The sequence below is a fragment of the Coccidioides posadasii genome, chromosome 1 (assembly GCF_018416015.2).
Source record: "Coccidioides posadasii str. Silveira chromosome 1, complete sequence".
NCBI lineage: Eukaryota > Fungi > Ascomycota > Eurotiomycetes > Onygenales > Onygenaceae > Coccidioides > Coccidioides posadasii.
The window spans coordinates 2,526,045-2,542,841 of NC_089407.1; the positions used below are offsets into that span (position 1 = coordinate 2,526,045).

The window sequence follows — 16,797 nt, forward strand, 5'->3', positions numbered from 1 at the left end:
GTCTAGAGGAGCATTCAACTAGCTCTAGATCTTACTTCCCGTCCTAAAAAGCAAATTACGTCGGAGAGGTCACCGGATAGCACACATAGAGGTTTTGTGAGGAATATTCTGTAGAGGGAAACAAGATGAATGTTTTGAAACCAGCAGGTGAATGCTGAAGACGGTAGAAGTCAGTGCCAAATGGTGTTGGAGGCTGATTCACTACCCCAGAAACTGAAATAAAAATACGGAGGCCTCCATTTCTCTGCGTCTTTTTCCGCCCTAAGTTGTAGTTAGAGCTATGTTGCATTTTTGTTAAGCCTTTTTAGAAGCTGATACTAAAACTGCACCTTTAAGTGTCATCTGTGCCTAAAAGTTACCAGAATAGTCAGCAGTCAAGCCTAAAGGTTTGCTGATGACTTGGCGATTGAGCTACATTCATTGCCACAAGTCTAGCCGAGGGAGAGGGGTGCCGGGAGGTGCGATGCCGACTGAATCACTGACATTGGGACGGTATGTAGATCGTTGCATGGCTAACATTTGAAAGAGATTAGGTGGACATTCATGGTATCCATGAAATGGACAGTATAGATACGTACATGTAAATCATCGCCGACACATATTCTTATCCGAACGCCTTGCTATGTGGGAATGAAGAGCCCACATTCTCAGAATTTCAAAATGAAGGCCACTCCGGGTCTTCATTGGCTCATCGATCCAATTTTGGATTTCCTCTTCTTTCCCTTGTCCTTGGTCGCCGCAGGAGGCCTATCCGCCGCTTTCCCCTTCGTAGAGTCTGGCTGTACACTCGCCGGTCTTCCTGCCCCAAACGGCACTGGTGTTGTTGCTCCTGACCGGATATTCTGCCGTGATGCTTGAGCGCCGGCACCGGCGACGGACAATTGCTCCGCGACAGACGCTGAGGCTTTGGTAAATATAAACGACCCTGGTTCGCCGGCCAGCGGTGTTTCGTCTATATACTCATTGCCATAACGAGCAAGGAGGTTGAGGGTCTCCGCAAAATCCCGGGCGTCTTGTAAAGAAGAGGCATTTAATGTGGTTGTTGATGCATCTGCAAGCGCAGATCTTGACGTGGTTTTATCCCCAGACATATCAGGCATAGGCGTTGTTTCTTTGCTTTGCTGTGCGGATTGTTGGCCAAGTTGTGTGGGCTCAAGGGACTTTGGTACGTGTGGGAGATAGCTATGTCCATAGGAGGGGGAGAATGTAAGTAAAGCTGATGCCGTGGAAAGGACTTTTGTCAGCGACGTAACTGTCGAGAGCTTCGAACAAGGAAATGAAAAGTTAGCATTCGGTTAACAAACGGTGCATGATGGAACATACGAATCACATACCATCCTCCTCCCCACTACGCTCCAGACTGAGGGTGCCATAAACACAGAATCCCCAACAACAAAATACGTCGCCAAAACCTGTACATCATCCTGCCCGCCCATTGCCGCCGACCGCCTCCTCATCTGCTTTCTAATCACCCATACATTTGACGCCTCCTTGGGCTGCTCTCCGCGCGCCACGGCAGCCGCATTGGCAGCAGCCGCCTCTAGTAACGGATCATGCGCGACTATAAACTCCAGGCCTTGCATGGTCTTCAGCCTCCCTTCGAATGCTCCGCGCGTCTCAATGAAAGGTCTGAGATTCTCATTATGCATGGCCTGGAGGGCGAGGGACGCATTGTTCGACGTAGGATCAAAAAAGGGGGATTCGGCAAAGTAGAAGAGAACTATAACGGATTTGCGTCAGCATGGTCACCGGAATATGCGCAGACAAATGGCGATTTTGCGAGAGGGTTGGCCGTCGCGTACTGTTGTTGGAGTGGAGAAAACCACCCATCATCTGAACATGCTGCGGAGAATGCCATGTTATCTCTTCCAGAGGCACATCTGGTGAGGGCTCCATCTGTGCGGAGACAAATGGGTATAGTTTTTCTGTATGAAGCTCCCTGCTGGGCGTTGCGGAGGTCGAAGCGGAGCGCGATTTGGATGCGACAGGAGCGAAAAGGCTGTTTGCTCTGTTTGCACCCGTGATGTCATCCACTACCTAACGCCAAGACTTCAGGGGTAACTCGAACTTCCGCTCTTTGAGCTCGCGATGCTCAGGGCGCATCTTCTCGGCGGGGAAACCGTCAATGTATTCCTGAACTCTTCGTCATACTTTAATTTTGAAGTCAATTGATGGCTAGCTTTAGCGCAGCACTTAAGCACATTATGAACGCTCAAACCCCATATTTTCCAGGTGCTGTAACAACATATCCATTGTTGGCTCACTCTGAGGAGGGCATTGCGGTACAAGGGTCACCAAGGGGAGTTCAGTTCACATGAAATTACCTGCCTTGAGAGACTCATGGTAGGTATGCTGCCATAGATTCTGATCAGGTAAAGTACAGCGCAGTATTAATCATACCTTCCGTCATTGTTGGCACCTCAAAATTACGGAGTACAGTCCGTATTACACAAATAGCATACAGTGATACTCCCCAGTATGAAACCCTTTAACTAGTTGCCCATTATTGTGACCATAAACATATCTCCATTACAAATCAACCATTAAAAGGCTCCTAAATATGCCGATACTGGAGCCTTAGAAGGGCACTGTTGCTCTCTGGAACCTATCGACTTCTTGCAAACACACCATGGCGGCGATCCATGGAAAACTCAGCAACGCCACCTTTTTTTGGCTCCTCGATCCACTATACTTCCCATGTAATGCGTGCCAAAAAGAGGCAATTGAGCGCTCAAGGGAGTCGTCGCCGCCGGAGTCCCTATCGGTTAGCATAGAGATGGTAAAATTAACTAACTCTTGGTATTCTGTAAACATACAGCTAAGTCAGAAATAGAGCCAGGAACAAACTGGGGCTTAGAGGGACTTACCTTCCCGCATTGATTGAGATGCCTCTTTATCACGTCTACTCTGCTTGCTATTTTGTCCGAGAATGGATCCCATGACAACTTCGACTTCCGTCAGGGAGCTCTTCCACGGCGTCTTCGAATACTGCTGCATGATTTCTCGGAGCTTATCCTCATAGCTAACAATATGATGTCGATTAGAAAAGTATTCCGCAGTCGATAGGATAAGGGAAACTTACATATCTTTCACTTTCCTACCATCCTCGACAAGGTGATCCCATTGAAAGCCTTCCGTTTCGCTTGCCACATAGTCCCAAATAGCATTAAGCAGCGTGTTGTCATCTCGCCTTAACTTGCTGGCATTTCGAACGGCATTAAGGAACTCCTGCTCGTTGATATTACGGTACATGACCCCAAGAATACGATTACTTTTATAGTAGCGCCTTTGAGGTCTCTCGTCCTCATCGTCGTCTTCGTCTTCAGCAAGATATTGTTCTTCCTCGACGACTTCAATGCTATCTGCAATCTTGATACGAGGGCTCGGGGCCATAAAATCTGGATAATAGCGAGGCCGTTTAGGAATACGAGTCAAATCAACCTGCAATTAAAAAGGTAAGCAATCTGTCACCTCCTGTTAAGTCGCACCTAGAATAAAAATTCTTACCGGTATTCCACTCTTAGAAAAGTCAACCGCTACTGAATGTAATTCTGCAAGCAGCAAACAGTCTCGATCCAAGGTACCAGCGGGCCTCTGATCCGCAATGGCTTGATGAATAGTGGCTATACGGCCCAACTGGTCCTGCTGCATAAAGGTGACAAAGAAATCAATGATATCATCCCTAAGTACCTCTCGATCGAGTAATTTCTCTTCAACCTTTGGATAATTGGCAGGAGGATAAGTGCATGGCGGCATTAGGCGTTCGTCATATATAACATTGTAGAGATCACCATCTAGATCACCTCCGCTCAGCATGCTGGGCAAGTCGCGAAACCCGTGCTGACTGAAAATCACGCAGTTATGCAAACTGCGAAGAGGCGAATTCTCTGGGACATCGACGGCCTTTGCATACTGGACGTCCCCGGGGTGTAAAGCAGGGGCCCGAGTGACAATAACCTGGTCTCTAACAAGGATCTCACGACCGCCCTCTTCGTTCAAGAAGGTACAAAAGATCTCTCCTTCATTTAGGTACCCCGTCTCATCCATGATCCCATAAAGAGTAACAGCCTCTGGCACCCGAATCCGTGCTCGATACTTCAAATCACGCATCTTGAAGAAGATAGCTAGCTGAACAACCGATCGAAGGAATGGATCCTGATCATGATGGAACCCAAGGCCATGCAGAATCTCGATGAGCCATGGCACACGTACTTCCTTCGCAATACTTGACTCCTCCAAGAATTGCGAGGTCTTCGAAGCAGACTTTCCAACTGAAAGAAGGCGTTCGATCTCATCGGACTGAAGCTTTATGAAACCTGTAGGAGGTACACCCAGATCTTCAAGTATTTTGATGATCTGAGCGTTCAGGTAGAATGGCAACGCCCGAATTCCAGACCCACAAACCTCAATATTGAAAGCACGCCTTGCTGAAAACTTCACCATAGATTCTCTCAATCTCAGCTGCTCCCCTTTAAGCCGAGTATCTAGAGACACCATGCCCTTAGCTCCTAGTAGGACAACAAAACGTCAGCCTCCAAAGATTAGAAAGAAACCTCTTCCATCAGAGGTGCCAGCGCAGGACAGAGAAAGGATCGAAACGGGCGAAAAGGGGATGAATAACGTACCAGCAAATCGTATCTGGAAAACTGTTGGCTTTACTTTTTCTCGGAGAGCGTACTCGCTCCAAATCTTATACAAAAGACGTGGTGAGAATGTACCCACTCCATCACTAAAGACTCTCCCATTTCGCTTCATATCGGGCTCGTTCAAAAAAACGGCGTCTTCTGGAATTGCAATGGATGTCTGCGTCTCCGAGAAAGTTTGCCCAATCCTTGCTGCTAGCTTTGCTGGGGAATAGATATGGCTGAAGGAGCCAAGGCCTTGAATGATGCTTTGTGCATCAAAACGCTCACCGCTACTTGTTGTAAAGGGCGCTACGAACCAACACGTCTGGCTGCGCAAAGAAGAATGGGAAAACCCCAGGAAACTAAAATGACAACCTCCAATTTTAATGCCCTGTTTTAGAACCCCTTTGAAGCGCTCGTGGAAAATATTGTGGAGTGAAGCTTGGGGATCAAAATAGACAGGATCACCCGTTTCATCCACAAATTCAACACGAAGAAAGTTATTAATGTGGTCATTATATTGACGCAAAACACGATTTTTTGTTTCAATATTGGGCCCATAAAGATATGTCCCACTCGGTGTCACCTGAGCTCGGTGGACTTTCACATTATTCGGATGGACAAGATTTAAGCGGGTGGAGTCCTGAAAGTCTACCCTTTCAATCATCTGATCTAAGAGAGTTCCCAATGCGATCACATCAACGTCGGATTCATGCGTATCGGGGCTCGGATATTCCAGGTTGGTGGTCAATTTCTTTAGGGCTTCAATAACGACCTCGAGCCCATGGATATCTCGTGAACGCTTAATGAACGGATAGAACTGTAAAGCCTTCATGGGACTCATCTCTCCGTTCCAAACTAATTTGGCAATTTGAAATTTGAGGGTGAAAGGAATTTGCTGCACTTCCAAGAAAAGGTCAAACTGTTCCTTAAAAACAGTGAAAGGATATCGGTAAACCACTCGGCGATCGGCCCATGTGCCGATCGGAGGAAGGTGGTCATCATCACGAAGCCTTCGAATTGCAGAAGTATGTCGGTACCACAATTCGAATCGATACGAAAAGCAGATCCCCGAAGTTACCGCATGATCACCGCCGAAATTGCCAACTCTGCGCTTAGTTGGAACTTGAGCGTATCTGTTGAGCAATTTTGCCGTTTGTGCCTTTGCCTTTTCCATGGGGTCAGATATGTAATATCGGGGCGCGATGTCGGTCAAAATTGTCATGGTGGCTTGCTGGGATGTCCCGATATGTATGCTCTGGACATTCAAGTATGAAAACTCCAAATAGTAATCTGTCGACGGGGCAACGTTCTTCATAGTGACACGAAGTGACGATTTCCCGAAAAGCATGTTTCCAGTACCTGGACATCGGAAGAATTCAACGAACACAGGATCACCGCGCTGATAATCCCAAAAACCGCAAGACATGGTTGTGACAGGAAAGCGTTTCACTTGTACGGTAGCGCTTTTCCCATCAACCAGCGATGATTGCGGTGTATTAGCTATGTTGCTAGTAGTTAGGGCGGCTAGTCTCTTTTCTTCCTCAAACCGCAATGCACGTAGGGCATATTCATCCGGTTCGTTTCGGCCCTTCTCGAGATAAATGGGTCGGCCAAACATCTTAAGCGGTTTAGCCGGTCTTCTCTTCTTCTGCTCATCTTGACCATGAACATCCATGAGCCTCTGGGCCTTCTGAACGTCAAGAATAGTGAGAAACGCATTTTTCTTCCCTGCCTTTCGGCAACTGAAGCTGGTAATCGAGAACTGCGCGAGAATAGCCGTAAACTCTTTCTTCAAATGCTTCTCTTGAACCTGGTCAGGGACATTGCGGCAAAAGATTTCCATCTTACTTCCTCGTCACTCAGGAAAGGAAGTCCAAGTTGATATAGCTCTTAAGGTAAGACTAATCACAGGATATTCGAAGACTAGACGATTCAGCTTATCAGCAGTGTGTTAAAGGAGGAACTTAAAAAAAAAAAAAAAAAAAAAGGTGGAATGATTATTTTCAATAGTACGCAAACCAGATTGACCCAGAAGCCACCGCCTATTTTGAGCAAGGTCTGTGTCGTTGAGGCGAAAGAAGGTTTGGCATATTTGCAAATAAAGACAGAGCGTGACAACAAAGGATGGCCAAACAGGCTCAAATATCCATCTTCTGCGAGAAACTGTCTCTGCAGCATACAAAGCACAAAGAGCAGACTCGATGGAAAGGCGCTCTCTCTCAGAAAGAGGAGTAGAGAAAGAGGGGAACCGGTGGGTGTCCAATGAGAAGCAGGAGGGCGATGCTGGGGTGGTTTACTTGCGATAAAGCAGTTATCTGGCCTGGTGAAATGATTTACTCTCGTCTCAGCATGCCATATCAGTGGTTTTCCATAAAGAAGGCTGTCCTGTTCCCTGGGAGACTATTCAGGAAGACGGGCCAGGAGTCCAAGCCGAACATTTGACGTCTTGATAGCATGAAAGCTAAAGCCGAAAGCTAAAAGCCGAAAAGCTTTTGTAGTTACTTCATACAGTACTCCGTACGGAGTCAGTTTAGCGGGTACGGTGTACTCCGTACTGTACCTAGATGCCCACAAGGAGTTCAGTAGGGTACTCCGTACAGCCATTGTGGAAGTTTGTGCTTGTACGGGAGCACGGACGCCAGTACGGAGTAAGCTTGGCTGAAATCGGAGAACCCCGTACGGAGTACATATTACGTGGAATAAATTTCGCCCCGTAGAGTTAAGTACGGAGTACCCCTGAGCTGCGTTCCGCCCCGCAGCCAGGGCCACAAGGGGCGTTGATGTCATCGCTTGCCAACCGTACAATGTGCCTGTCACTGTCTGTACATGTACGGAGTACGGAGTATACATTCCCTAATTAGAGGAAAGTCACGATGCACAGACTGATGAAGACCTGATAGCTACGTAGCAGGAAGTCACTTACACTCTCTAGAACCATAAAAACGTCATCAGATTATTGATAATTATACAATCTAAGGATATCGATTGCCAACCATAATCCCCTAGGCTTTGCCCTTCTTCTTCTTCTTCTTTTTCTTCTTCCCAGACCTCCACTTCCCTGCAGAACTTCTATCATCTTGGGAGTAATGAGAAGCCTGAGAAGATGTTTCAGAACATTGCTCCTGTGAAAAAAGACCTCGGTCCCTTTCTGGATCTCCCTCGTCCACCTCAGAATCAAGGCGATGGCGAAATATCTGCAGTAGAGCATCCAATCTTCCCCGCACTTCATCCCATCCTTGCTGGGCGGTGCTTCTGGCGCTGATGGTTGCGGCGGCTCCAACCCGCCAAATTTCGGGTGTTCCGGGTGCGGACCAAGTAAAAGCTGCGTGACCAAGAACCAAAAACTCGAAACCACCTCCGACATCCATGTATCCTGCGACGCCGCAGAAGGCACCCCTTGGACGATTCTCTATTTTCCTCAAAATCTCCGAGTACATACCATCTGAAGCGCGTGAATCGGAAGGGGGATCATCGCATATCGAATGTTGGCCACTGCTTGATGCGTTGTCTGCGGTAGAACTCCCTCCTTGATGCACTGAAGACGACGCCTCTGGCTCGCCATTCCTGGGCAGTCGATACATATCAGACTTGTTTTCGTGTTCCGCCTCTTTTTCGATCTGAGCGTCTCGTAACTTCGAAATTTTGGATAAATTGCCTTTGAGTCGATCTACGAAGACTTTGTCTTTCGCCAACCCATTTGCGTTGGTCAACAAGTCCTCAACTTCCTTATCGGCAGTATCCTTAAGTCTCTTCTCGGGGTTCTTCTCAGGCTCTTCTTCGGGGGCTTTTTCCGGTTCGTTTTCAGGAAGCAATCCAGATCTCTTCTCATTTCTACTGCCGCGAAGTAGACTTTTCTGGGCGCCACCAATAACTTTCGAATGTGCGATATTCATATATGCGCTGAAATTTGCCGGATGGAATTTCATGAACTGCTTGAGCAGGATCCAACCCCGTACGGATGATGTCTCCCAATATCTACATGATGGCAGTGTGACGTTTGCTTCGGCAGCCAACAAAAGCTCGTCACAATCGCCAGCACGAATATGATCATGGCATTGCCGGATTTTCCTTTTGTATGTCTCTTCGCCGGGGAAAGTGATTTTCGAACCCTCCACCATCAGGTTTGCCAGCTCGTTTTGGGTGTGATTAATCTGGAGTATATACATTCCGCGTTGGATGTTGCCCAGTGCCGTGGTGGAAAGATTGAGGAAAACATGATCTAGCGACGGATAACACAAAAAGTGGCTGAGCCGGTACATCATTAAGTCGAGCCATTCGCCTTGTCTATTATCCGATCGGCAAAGGGACTGTATGTAGACCTCTCTTTGTTTGTGGTCGATACTATGCTTCTTTCTGTCCATAGGAAGCACGTATCGGCTTCGCCTTTGTCATTGGATGGCACGTCAATGCCCAATATATCGATCCCCATTTCATACGAAAAGACACCCATGAACCCGCCCCAAAATGGAATTCCCGGATGCCCTCCGGAAGCTTTTCTCATGTGGGCTATAAATCGAATGGCCTTGGTTACACCGGAGGCTGTGGTTTTCCACGATTCCGGATTGTGACTGGAGAGTCGATTGACGAACAACGTACCCAACTTGGCAGAATATTCTAACACCCACGCACCACAACTCCGTACAGACATGATCGTGTACCTTAGAGTCTTTAAGACTACACTCTCTGTAGCTGGCACGCCGACGATTTCGCAGATTTTCTCAGATGTCAATTGAGACAAGGGGATGACTCGCTGCGACACTTTTAGTCGATGAGGTGCACCATTTTATCAGCTGAGGGCCAGGATCGATTTTTTTTTTATATACCCCTGGTAATACCTTCCCAATTCCTGGCAAGTCTTGGCCGTCAGCTTTATATCGGTCATGTTTATTATATATTAAAACTTTCCTCTACCATCCTTTTAAAAGCTCGGAGCCGAGTTGAGTTGGCTTGCAAGCTTCAAGACGAAAATAAATGGCCCAGATAGGATTTTTCAAGTGGTGAGCCGCCATCAACGCCGACTGGTTTTCACTTGGAATAGAGCACCAAGCAAGAGGTGCGATTTCTGAGCATCGCGTGCTTGGGTACCAGTTATCCTCATGTTGGTGATCCACCACGCGACGTTCTGTTAGATGCCGAATCCCAGCCCGATAATTATAGAACGGTGTCACTTTAAACTCCCCCAAGCCTTTAAATATATTCTCTCCGCAATGCACCAAATCTAGGTGTGTTCCATCTAGCGATCGTGGAAATTTCTCAATTCCCGCATGGTGCTCAAAGCAGAAATCCAGAAAGGGCACGCCGACTGCAAGCATAGGAACCTTTTCGCAATCCCAAAGCTCGGCTAGAGATCCCTCCCAAACGTCCGAATCGTCACCCAGACCTACCACAACGGCATCATATAACGGAAAGGCAGGAATGCACCCTTTGATGCCCAGTGTTTTAACACGGTCACAAACATCAACGTCCACGCCGAGATTACGCTGCAGCTGAGAAATGAGATCGCTGGACGGGGCATCATATGCATTAATGTAAAGAATCTTTGCAGGTCGAGAAACTTCGCCACGAAAACTTTCGCCCTTTTCACTCATCTTGCCGCCAAGTGGAAACGGAAGTACTGATTCCGGGTAGATATGGCGTAGAAATATCGTTCAGTTAGAGAATTACCTGTGCCGAACAGCATATATAACCTAAATGTGACCGACTATGTCAAGTTGGGAAGAGACAATCGCTTTTCCAAAGGGGTCCCTCAGGTGGCTGGTAGGGGATAGCGAAGAAAAGAGAGAGAGACTGCTAGGGCATAATAATAGATGTCTTACGCAGAAACGAGAAACAGAGTGTGCTGATAAACGAATGGCCGGTTTCGAATTCAGGGTAAAAATCAAACAAGATAGCAATGTAAATACTAGAGCAATATCAAAGACGGATATGATAAGAAGAGAAGATGAATTCCAAGAAAAGATATTCTCGTCCTTCTCAAGCGATGACCGTTCAATGCAGAGGAAGTTGCATTGTGATTGTGTTCATCTAACTTGGAAGAAAGAGCGGAGCGGAGAAAAAGAAAGCTCAAGCTTTCGCTCCATGCTTCCCACTTTCATCGAGAAAGAAGCCATCCGCGCTTGGGAACGAGAAACGTCAAAGTAGAATAAACGATCTGTTAACGCACAACATATAAATAGATACAAACCCACTTCACTCTAGTTGTATGTATCCACGGTCCCCGTAAACCGTCTTGTTCTTAAGAAGCAAAAAATCTGTATCGGGGAATGCTAGATGCACCTCTGAAGAAATCGACGCCAAACCACGAGAAATACGCCATAGGAGTTATCGTCATACGTCTTAAATTAGCGAGCATTCTGATAAGATTGGAGCTTTGCCGCTATCCCAGGAAAATACTCCATTACAAAGCTCTCACTATGAACGAACATACAGTCAGCCAATGTCAAGCATAGAAACAAGATTATGAAGTTCAAACTTACGTATAGTAACTGTGCTCAGAATTGTGAAGTTCCACAATATTATGAGCTAGTTCGTGACAAAATATTGTCCACCAATACACCAACGTGTCAGCTCGACTGCCTTCTGTTACTTTGGCCAAATGTAAATTTTGGAAGTAGTGGAAGTTGCAAAAGATGCTTCCTTGGTGGTTAAAAGCGATGGTCTTGCCATTCGGTTCGCAAAAAACACTGATGCTATCCTTTCGAAGCCCAAAAATGCTAGCACAGTCCATCAGAATTGAGGCAAAATGAATTAGAGCAGCTTCATGTGTCTTGTAGAAGGTGGAGAGCTGTTCGGAGGATCGGGGTAAGAAGAATCGAAGAGTGGTGTCAGCGATATTGGCAACCTGAACCAAGTCATGGCCAGGTTGTTCATCGCAATATGATTTCGCATCTGATATTTGGGTCACTTGCCTCGTACTCTGAATTGCCGAGTGACCATGGGGACGGCAGCGCGTAATGGCAGTGGTTAAGTTCTGCCGCAGTATACTAGGTGAAATTCCAGAATGAGGCCCAGGATTATCTGGATTATTCTCCTGCTGAGGCGTATAAGGGGGTGGAGGTGTACTGGGGGTGGAACTTCGGTCTGTGGGAGCGGAATTGCCACCTCGAAGGAGCTCATCCAAACCAAAACGGCGACCGAGACCTGAGATGAAGCCTGCCATACCTCCGTCATTATTAGAAGATGTCAGTGATGAGTCGGCACCCCGGTTCGGCCGGAAATTCGGAATGAAGTCAGGGAAGACACCAGGCATTGGATGGAGGTTCTCATTCTCATTGAGTTCCTGCTCTTGTCTGCGTTGTCTCTCCTGTTCAACTTGCTCGAGCCGTCTGCGATCTTCTTCTACTTGCATCTGTCGCTGACTTTCCGCCATTTTTGCGGCTGCAGCCTTCTGTCGGAGGATTCTTTCCACGTTGTAGCCTCTGACACGAAGCTCAAGCAGATCGGTTTTTAACAACATTTCGAGAGTAAGTGTGGAATGCAATTTGGGCCTCAACAAGATCTCATGGACCAAGGCCTGGCTAACCTGATAGAAATTGATGTCACCCGGGGAGATGCAGAGAATAGGGTTAGAGTTATTCTGTCTTCTTGATACCACTGCGCTTCGTTTCTCGACATGGCCAGTGTTCCGCCCACGTAGCGAACGTCGCAATGATATAGATTGCACAACTTGAACTGTTAAATGATTTTCAAGCCACTTTGCGTCGTGTTTTATTACTTCTTTGGGAAGGTCGTGTAAGAAAAGCCGTGCTCGCTCATGTATCTGTTTCTGCAACTTGATCGCATTGCGTTGGTCCGGAGCAGCATAACCACAGCGAACATCTTCCACAACAATGCTGCCCAAATTTGGGGCTCCAAGTTGAACATACATGTCTTCTAAAGCCTCCTCCTGCGGCGCCGCGAGTACACTCTCCTTGAATAAACTAAAGCTCGCATAGTCATCGACAATGACAGCATCCGCTGCCTTGACCAACTGCCACTCTCTGACTAGAGCTTCCTCTTCCTCATGAGCGTCGTCAATTCCTTCACTTTTTGTTTTGGATGGCAATTCCCTGCTTGCTAATAAAAAGTTCACTTTTTTCATGTCTCTAATGAGGTTTCGATCCCTCTTGATTTGATCCATATTGTCAGCAATGCTCCGCAATAATTTCAGGTACTTTTCCGGGTTCTGCAGTTTATCGACAATTCTAGCGTAGTCTTTTACAAGCATGCTAGCCAGTTCAACCGTTGTAGGCTCTCTCTTCGACCCACAGGCAAGGAGAAACAGGTTAGCCTCGGCGCCAAAATCCACGAAGTCAAAGATATCCATATAATCCTCGCTGCCACCGAGGTAACAATCTTGTGGCGCAATGTGAATCAGATTGGCAGATTTCTTTTCAGTATGGCCTCGACCAGGCTGGGGGCCGCGGTTTGTGGGAACAATTGCAGCTCGACCGATGCGGTCTGCGGTGGAAGAGTTGATTTCAGCAAGGCGCTTGGCAAAATATTGGAAAAGCTCTTTGGCCTGGCTTGCCGACTTAGGAGGCTCTCGAACCAAGATGTTCAAACAGTCATTAATTGGAGGATGCTGTTTCACCCCAAATTTTGAGGCGTGAGCTTCGAGGTCTCTCCTGAGCAGTTTAAAACCGAACAACAATGCTCCCCTATCCGTAAAACACTGGCTTGGAGCGCCATGCGTCCCATCCTCGAGCGGAAGGAAGGGAAGAGTAACTTTTGCATAGTCAAAATCTCCATACCCATTTATAACATGAGTGCCGATGAAATAGGCCAGGGCTTTGTCTCTCAAGTGAATATTCCTCTCAGAGGCGGCTTGTGCAATCAATTGAACTAGCTCCGGGGCAGAAGGATAGCTCCTGAGACCTAGCAGTGTCAAAAATTGTGCTTCTGCACTCCCAGACGGATATGGTCCAGGCCAGTACAACAAGGGCATGTCTAGATCCCTCAGTGACTGCTTGGGTTCAAAAAGCTCGCACACTCTGTATCGTTTGTCGGACATTGCGGTAGCTCCATTCGCCTCAGCCGTGCAAAACCTCACTTGCTTCAGCTTTGCAATATCGCCTTTTGGTATGTCACTGCGAACAGTAGTGAGGTATTTAATAAGTTCAACATGACTCCACCGTGGCCGGTTCACCTTGTCCTCCTTGGTGTCGGTGGAAGCACCGAGAAGCCGCTCAAAAATCACGTTAAGGTCGACAGTTTTCCGGACTCCAAGGCCCACCAAAAATTTTTCCTTGACGTTGTTCAGCCCATGAACCACGGGTAGGTCCTCGAATAAGCGCACAGAAGGAAAATATGCCTCGGGAGGCTTCCTCATTCCTGATCTGGTTGGAACAACAGTATGCTGCTGAAGTAAATTGCTAATAGCCGTTTTCGATTGTGGGGATAGACCGTCCCATTGCTTGGAGACAATAGGCAAAATTCGAGCCGAGAATGATGGTGTCCGCGTTATGCACTGCTCTAGAGGTAGAGAAGAACTCAGATCGCTTTCAACCAACCAACGGACCCAAGAATCTATTTGCAGCTCATACCAACCAAGTGAGCTCAGCTGATTCGCCTGAAGGTTTTTGGTATACTTAAAAGGCATGACCGACGAAGGGATCGGTAGATCTGCGGGAATTCGAGATGGATTAAGAAAGCTTGAGATATCTCTCAGGACCAGAATACCACTAGGTACCCCGTCTAATTCGTCGTTTGCTACCACAACACTTAGCAAGGCGTTAATGGTGGCTCGGTCAAATTCATGATTAACTGCCTTCTCTACAAGCCAGGAAAGAAATTCACTGAGCTGTTTGGCACTTAGAGGCTTTGACTCGAGTTCCCTTTTAATATCAGAGACCGTGATGTCGGTAATAAGCCCAAAGTCAATTATTCTGGATATGAACCCCTTAGACTGATCCATCAGAGAATCAGGAATAACAGGTATTGAGTCCATAAAGCTTAGATCTTTTGGTGCAAGACGAATTTTGTGAGTTGGAAGAACGCCACAAGTGGAGAGCACCTCAAGATATCCGTTTTGGCTGCATGTCCAGAACGAATTTTCAATGACCTGTGCGACTTGAGTGGCTGGGGTAGACTGGTGGAATACAAATTGATTGGATATATGTGCAGCCTCTGGAACTACTGGAACAATATCGTCCATCTGCGGTGTGGTCCGCCCTGATCGTGATGCCAGAGAGGCAATCCGATCTTTAATGGTAGCCATTTCTGCCGCCCAGGCAATCCTACATACAATGCCAGATGCACGCAAAAGCTCTGTATTCCACGTGCACACCCAGCGCGCATTAAGGTCAATGCTCTCCCGTTCAACTGTGGGGATGATGGAAGGGGCCGATATATGAGCGCCCATACCAGTGGTTTGGTGGGTTGGAAATCCAATATAAACCCTGCCAGACTTAGAGGGCAGGACTGTGGCGAATATTGATTTTGTATTAGACGTCCCTGACTCGTCGGAGAGCTGCATAGAAGCGAATGAAGAGGTTAAGACCGCGAGGGAGGTGAACTTTGGGGCCGGCTTTTTCGTTGCCCGGAGCAATTCCTGTCCAAAAGAATGGCCAACGGACGTTTGTATTTTCGCGGTGTTAATGTGTAAAAACACCGAAGATGACGTGAACAAGGTGAGGTTTTCAGGAATAGGGGCCTGGGAAGGCTTGCCGTTGTCCGCTGTGTTGTCAGCTAGCTTTCCACCGGCAGATCGGGTTAGACGGGAAAAAAAGCTTCGAAGAGAACTTGTGTTATCATCCCCTCGGGTTCCTTCAAACCTAAAGGAATTTGTAGGCGATTTCCATTCAACAGCGGGCATCCAGCTAGCATCAAGCTGGACAACTTCCCGTGTGACACCTTGAACCTTCATCAGGCCTTCGGAAGTTTTCGTCTGGACATCCCTTGGTATGTTGACGGAAAGACCGGGTGCAATCTTTTTGGACAGTTTCAACAGGTTCCAACCGTCTAGCCAAAGCTCGATTGCCTGGAGACCAATAAAGGTCAAACTACTCGCAAGAAACTGGCATAATGGCAGAAGAGCGGGTATTGGAGAAGTAGTATTACGGTAATCCAGAACAAACGTTGTGTCTGGGGAGCAATCCTGATCTTGAAGCTGCAGACGACGTGTGAACAGAGCATTTTCTTTCCAGTAAAAGGCTATGGCTTCTTTCCCGGAGGACACAAATGGCTCTTCACACTCAGAGAATACACTGTAGAAGCCAACCCCGAAGGCTCCGATCTTTGTTTCGTCGGGGTTTCCTTCAGCGATCCGCTTTAATCGAGACCAATCGTTAGCACTAAAAGGAATACCGTTATTTTTGAGAATTAAGCTCTTGACAGTATGATGGGATATAACATGTTTTATGGAAGCAGCTGCATCGTCCGTGGGTGGGATTGGCACGGCGGTCGAGGGAAGGGTTTCTAGCTTAATGATAACTTGCGTGGCCGAGGCATCCGCGGCGTTTTGAAGGAGCTCCCGCAAAACGGTCCTATCTTAAATTATTAGAAAAGAAAAAGTAGCTCACTCTCAGAGGGTCACCATACCATTCTCCCGAGTATCTGGCCAATACCTTGTCTATCAAAGCACGGGTATTCACAGTCACGGCTTCTTCGTCGAGGCCGGACTCAATTGCACGAGCCTTCAAGGCGTTGAAGTCGACATTTCCAGCCATGGCTTGACAGCATTATAATGATTTCCATATGCGAACAAATCCGAACCTGAGGATAGGTGGAATTCAACCGTCTGCGGAAATCCAAAACACAGTCTCCGAACGGTCAAATGACGATTTTAGGGTCCGTACAGATATGAACACCCTTAAAAAAGGAAGGGTACTAAAAGAGAGTACTCCGTATAAAAGACCGGAACACCCCAACTTTCACCATGGAAACCCACTGACATGGACGCGAAAGATGTCCTCAAGGCTGGCTCCCGTCGCGAAGTGCCTCTGAGGCTGATTGACCTTCGTATCAATCACTTGTAACATTGAGGTATGAGCCGCCAGAGACTCCCAGCGCCAAGACGGTATTATTACGTTGTCCAACCAGGCAATCCGTTGAGGCTGATAATCACGTGTACGCCAAGGTTCCGTGGGTGCACAGCTACCAACCACGCAGTTTACTTCGCTCTCCGTAGCTAGTGCAGTAGTGTCTTGGCATTGGTCTTGGCATTTGCTTCCGCTCCAAAGTGCACCTT

General features: G+C 47.3%; 6 protein-coding genes across 6 annotated transcripts; 1 reads left to right on the forward strand and 5 right to left on the reverse strand.

Annotated features, from left to right (window-relative positions):
* Positions 1-448: 448 nt before the first annotated feature.
* MED6 (Mediator of RNA polymerase II transcription subunit 6) lies at positions 449-1,896 on the reverse strand (the record flags this gene model as incomplete). Its single annotated transcript, XM_003071046.2, has 3 exons — positions 449-1,262; positions 1,335-1,720; positions 1,803-1,896. 3 exons carry the CDS (start codon positions 1,894-1,896, stop codon positions 681-683), a joined length of 1,062 nt encoding a protein of 353 aa, XP_003071092.1. The 3' UTR covers positions 449-680.
* Positions 1,897-2,377: 481 nt separating this feature from the next.
* Positions 2,378-6,488, reverse strand: D8B26_000680 (uncharacterized protein). Its single transcript, XM_003071047.2, has 5 exons — positions 4,626-6,488; positions 3,508-4,508; positions 3,083-3,441; positions 2,868-3,022; positions 2,378-2,804 (listed from the first exon to the last, which is right to left on the reverse strand). The coding sequence occupies exons 1-5, from the start codon at positions 6,469-6,471 to the stop codon at positions 2,578-2,580; spliced, it is 3,588 nt and encodes a 1,195-aa protein (XP_003071093.2). The 5' UTR covers positions 6,472-6,488; the 3' UTR covers positions 2,378-2,577.
* Positions 6,489-7,630: 1,142 nt separating this feature from the next.
* Positions 7,631-8,554, reverse strand: D8B26_000681 (uncharacterized protein; the record flags this gene model as incomplete). Its single annotated transcript, XM_003071048.2, has 1 exon — positions 7,631-8,554. One exon carries the CDS (start codon positions 8,552-8,554, stop codon positions 7,631-7,633), a length of 924 nt encoding a protein of 307 aa, XP_003071094.2.
* A 981-nt stretch (positions 8,555-9,535) lies between these two features.
* Positions 9,536-10,216, reverse strand: D8B26_000682 (uncharacterized protein; the record flags this gene model as incomplete). The annotated part of the gene is made up of 1 exon (XM_003071049.2): positions 9,536-10,216. One exon carries the CDS (start codon positions 10,214-10,216, stop codon positions 9,536-9,538), a length of 681 nt encoding a protein of 226 aa, XP_003071095.2.
* A 115-nt stretch (positions 10,217-10,331) lies between these two features.
* On the forward strand, positions 10,332-10,769 carry D8B26_000683 (uncharacterized protein; the record flags this gene model as incomplete). Its single annotated transcript, XM_066123306.1, has 1 exon — positions 10,332-10,769. The coding sequence occupies one exon, from the start codon at positions 10,332-10,334 to the stop codon at positions 10,767-10,769; it is 438 nt and encodes a 145-aa protein (XP_065979380.1).
* A 200-nt stretch (positions 10,770-10,969) lies between these two features.
* D8B26_000684 (uncharacterized protein) lies at positions 10,970-16,542 on the reverse strand (the record flags this gene model as incomplete). Its single annotated transcript, XM_003071050.2, has 3 exons — positions 16,149-16,542; positions 11,105-16,093; positions 10,970-11,039 (listed from the first exon to the last, which is right to left on the reverse strand). Exons 1-3 carry the CDS (start codon positions 16,274-16,276, stop codon positions 10,970-10,972), a joined length of 5,187 nt encoding a protein of 1,728 aa, XP_003071096.2. The 5' UTR covers positions 16,277-16,542.
* Between the last annotated feature and the right edge of the window lie 255 nt (positions 16,543-16,797).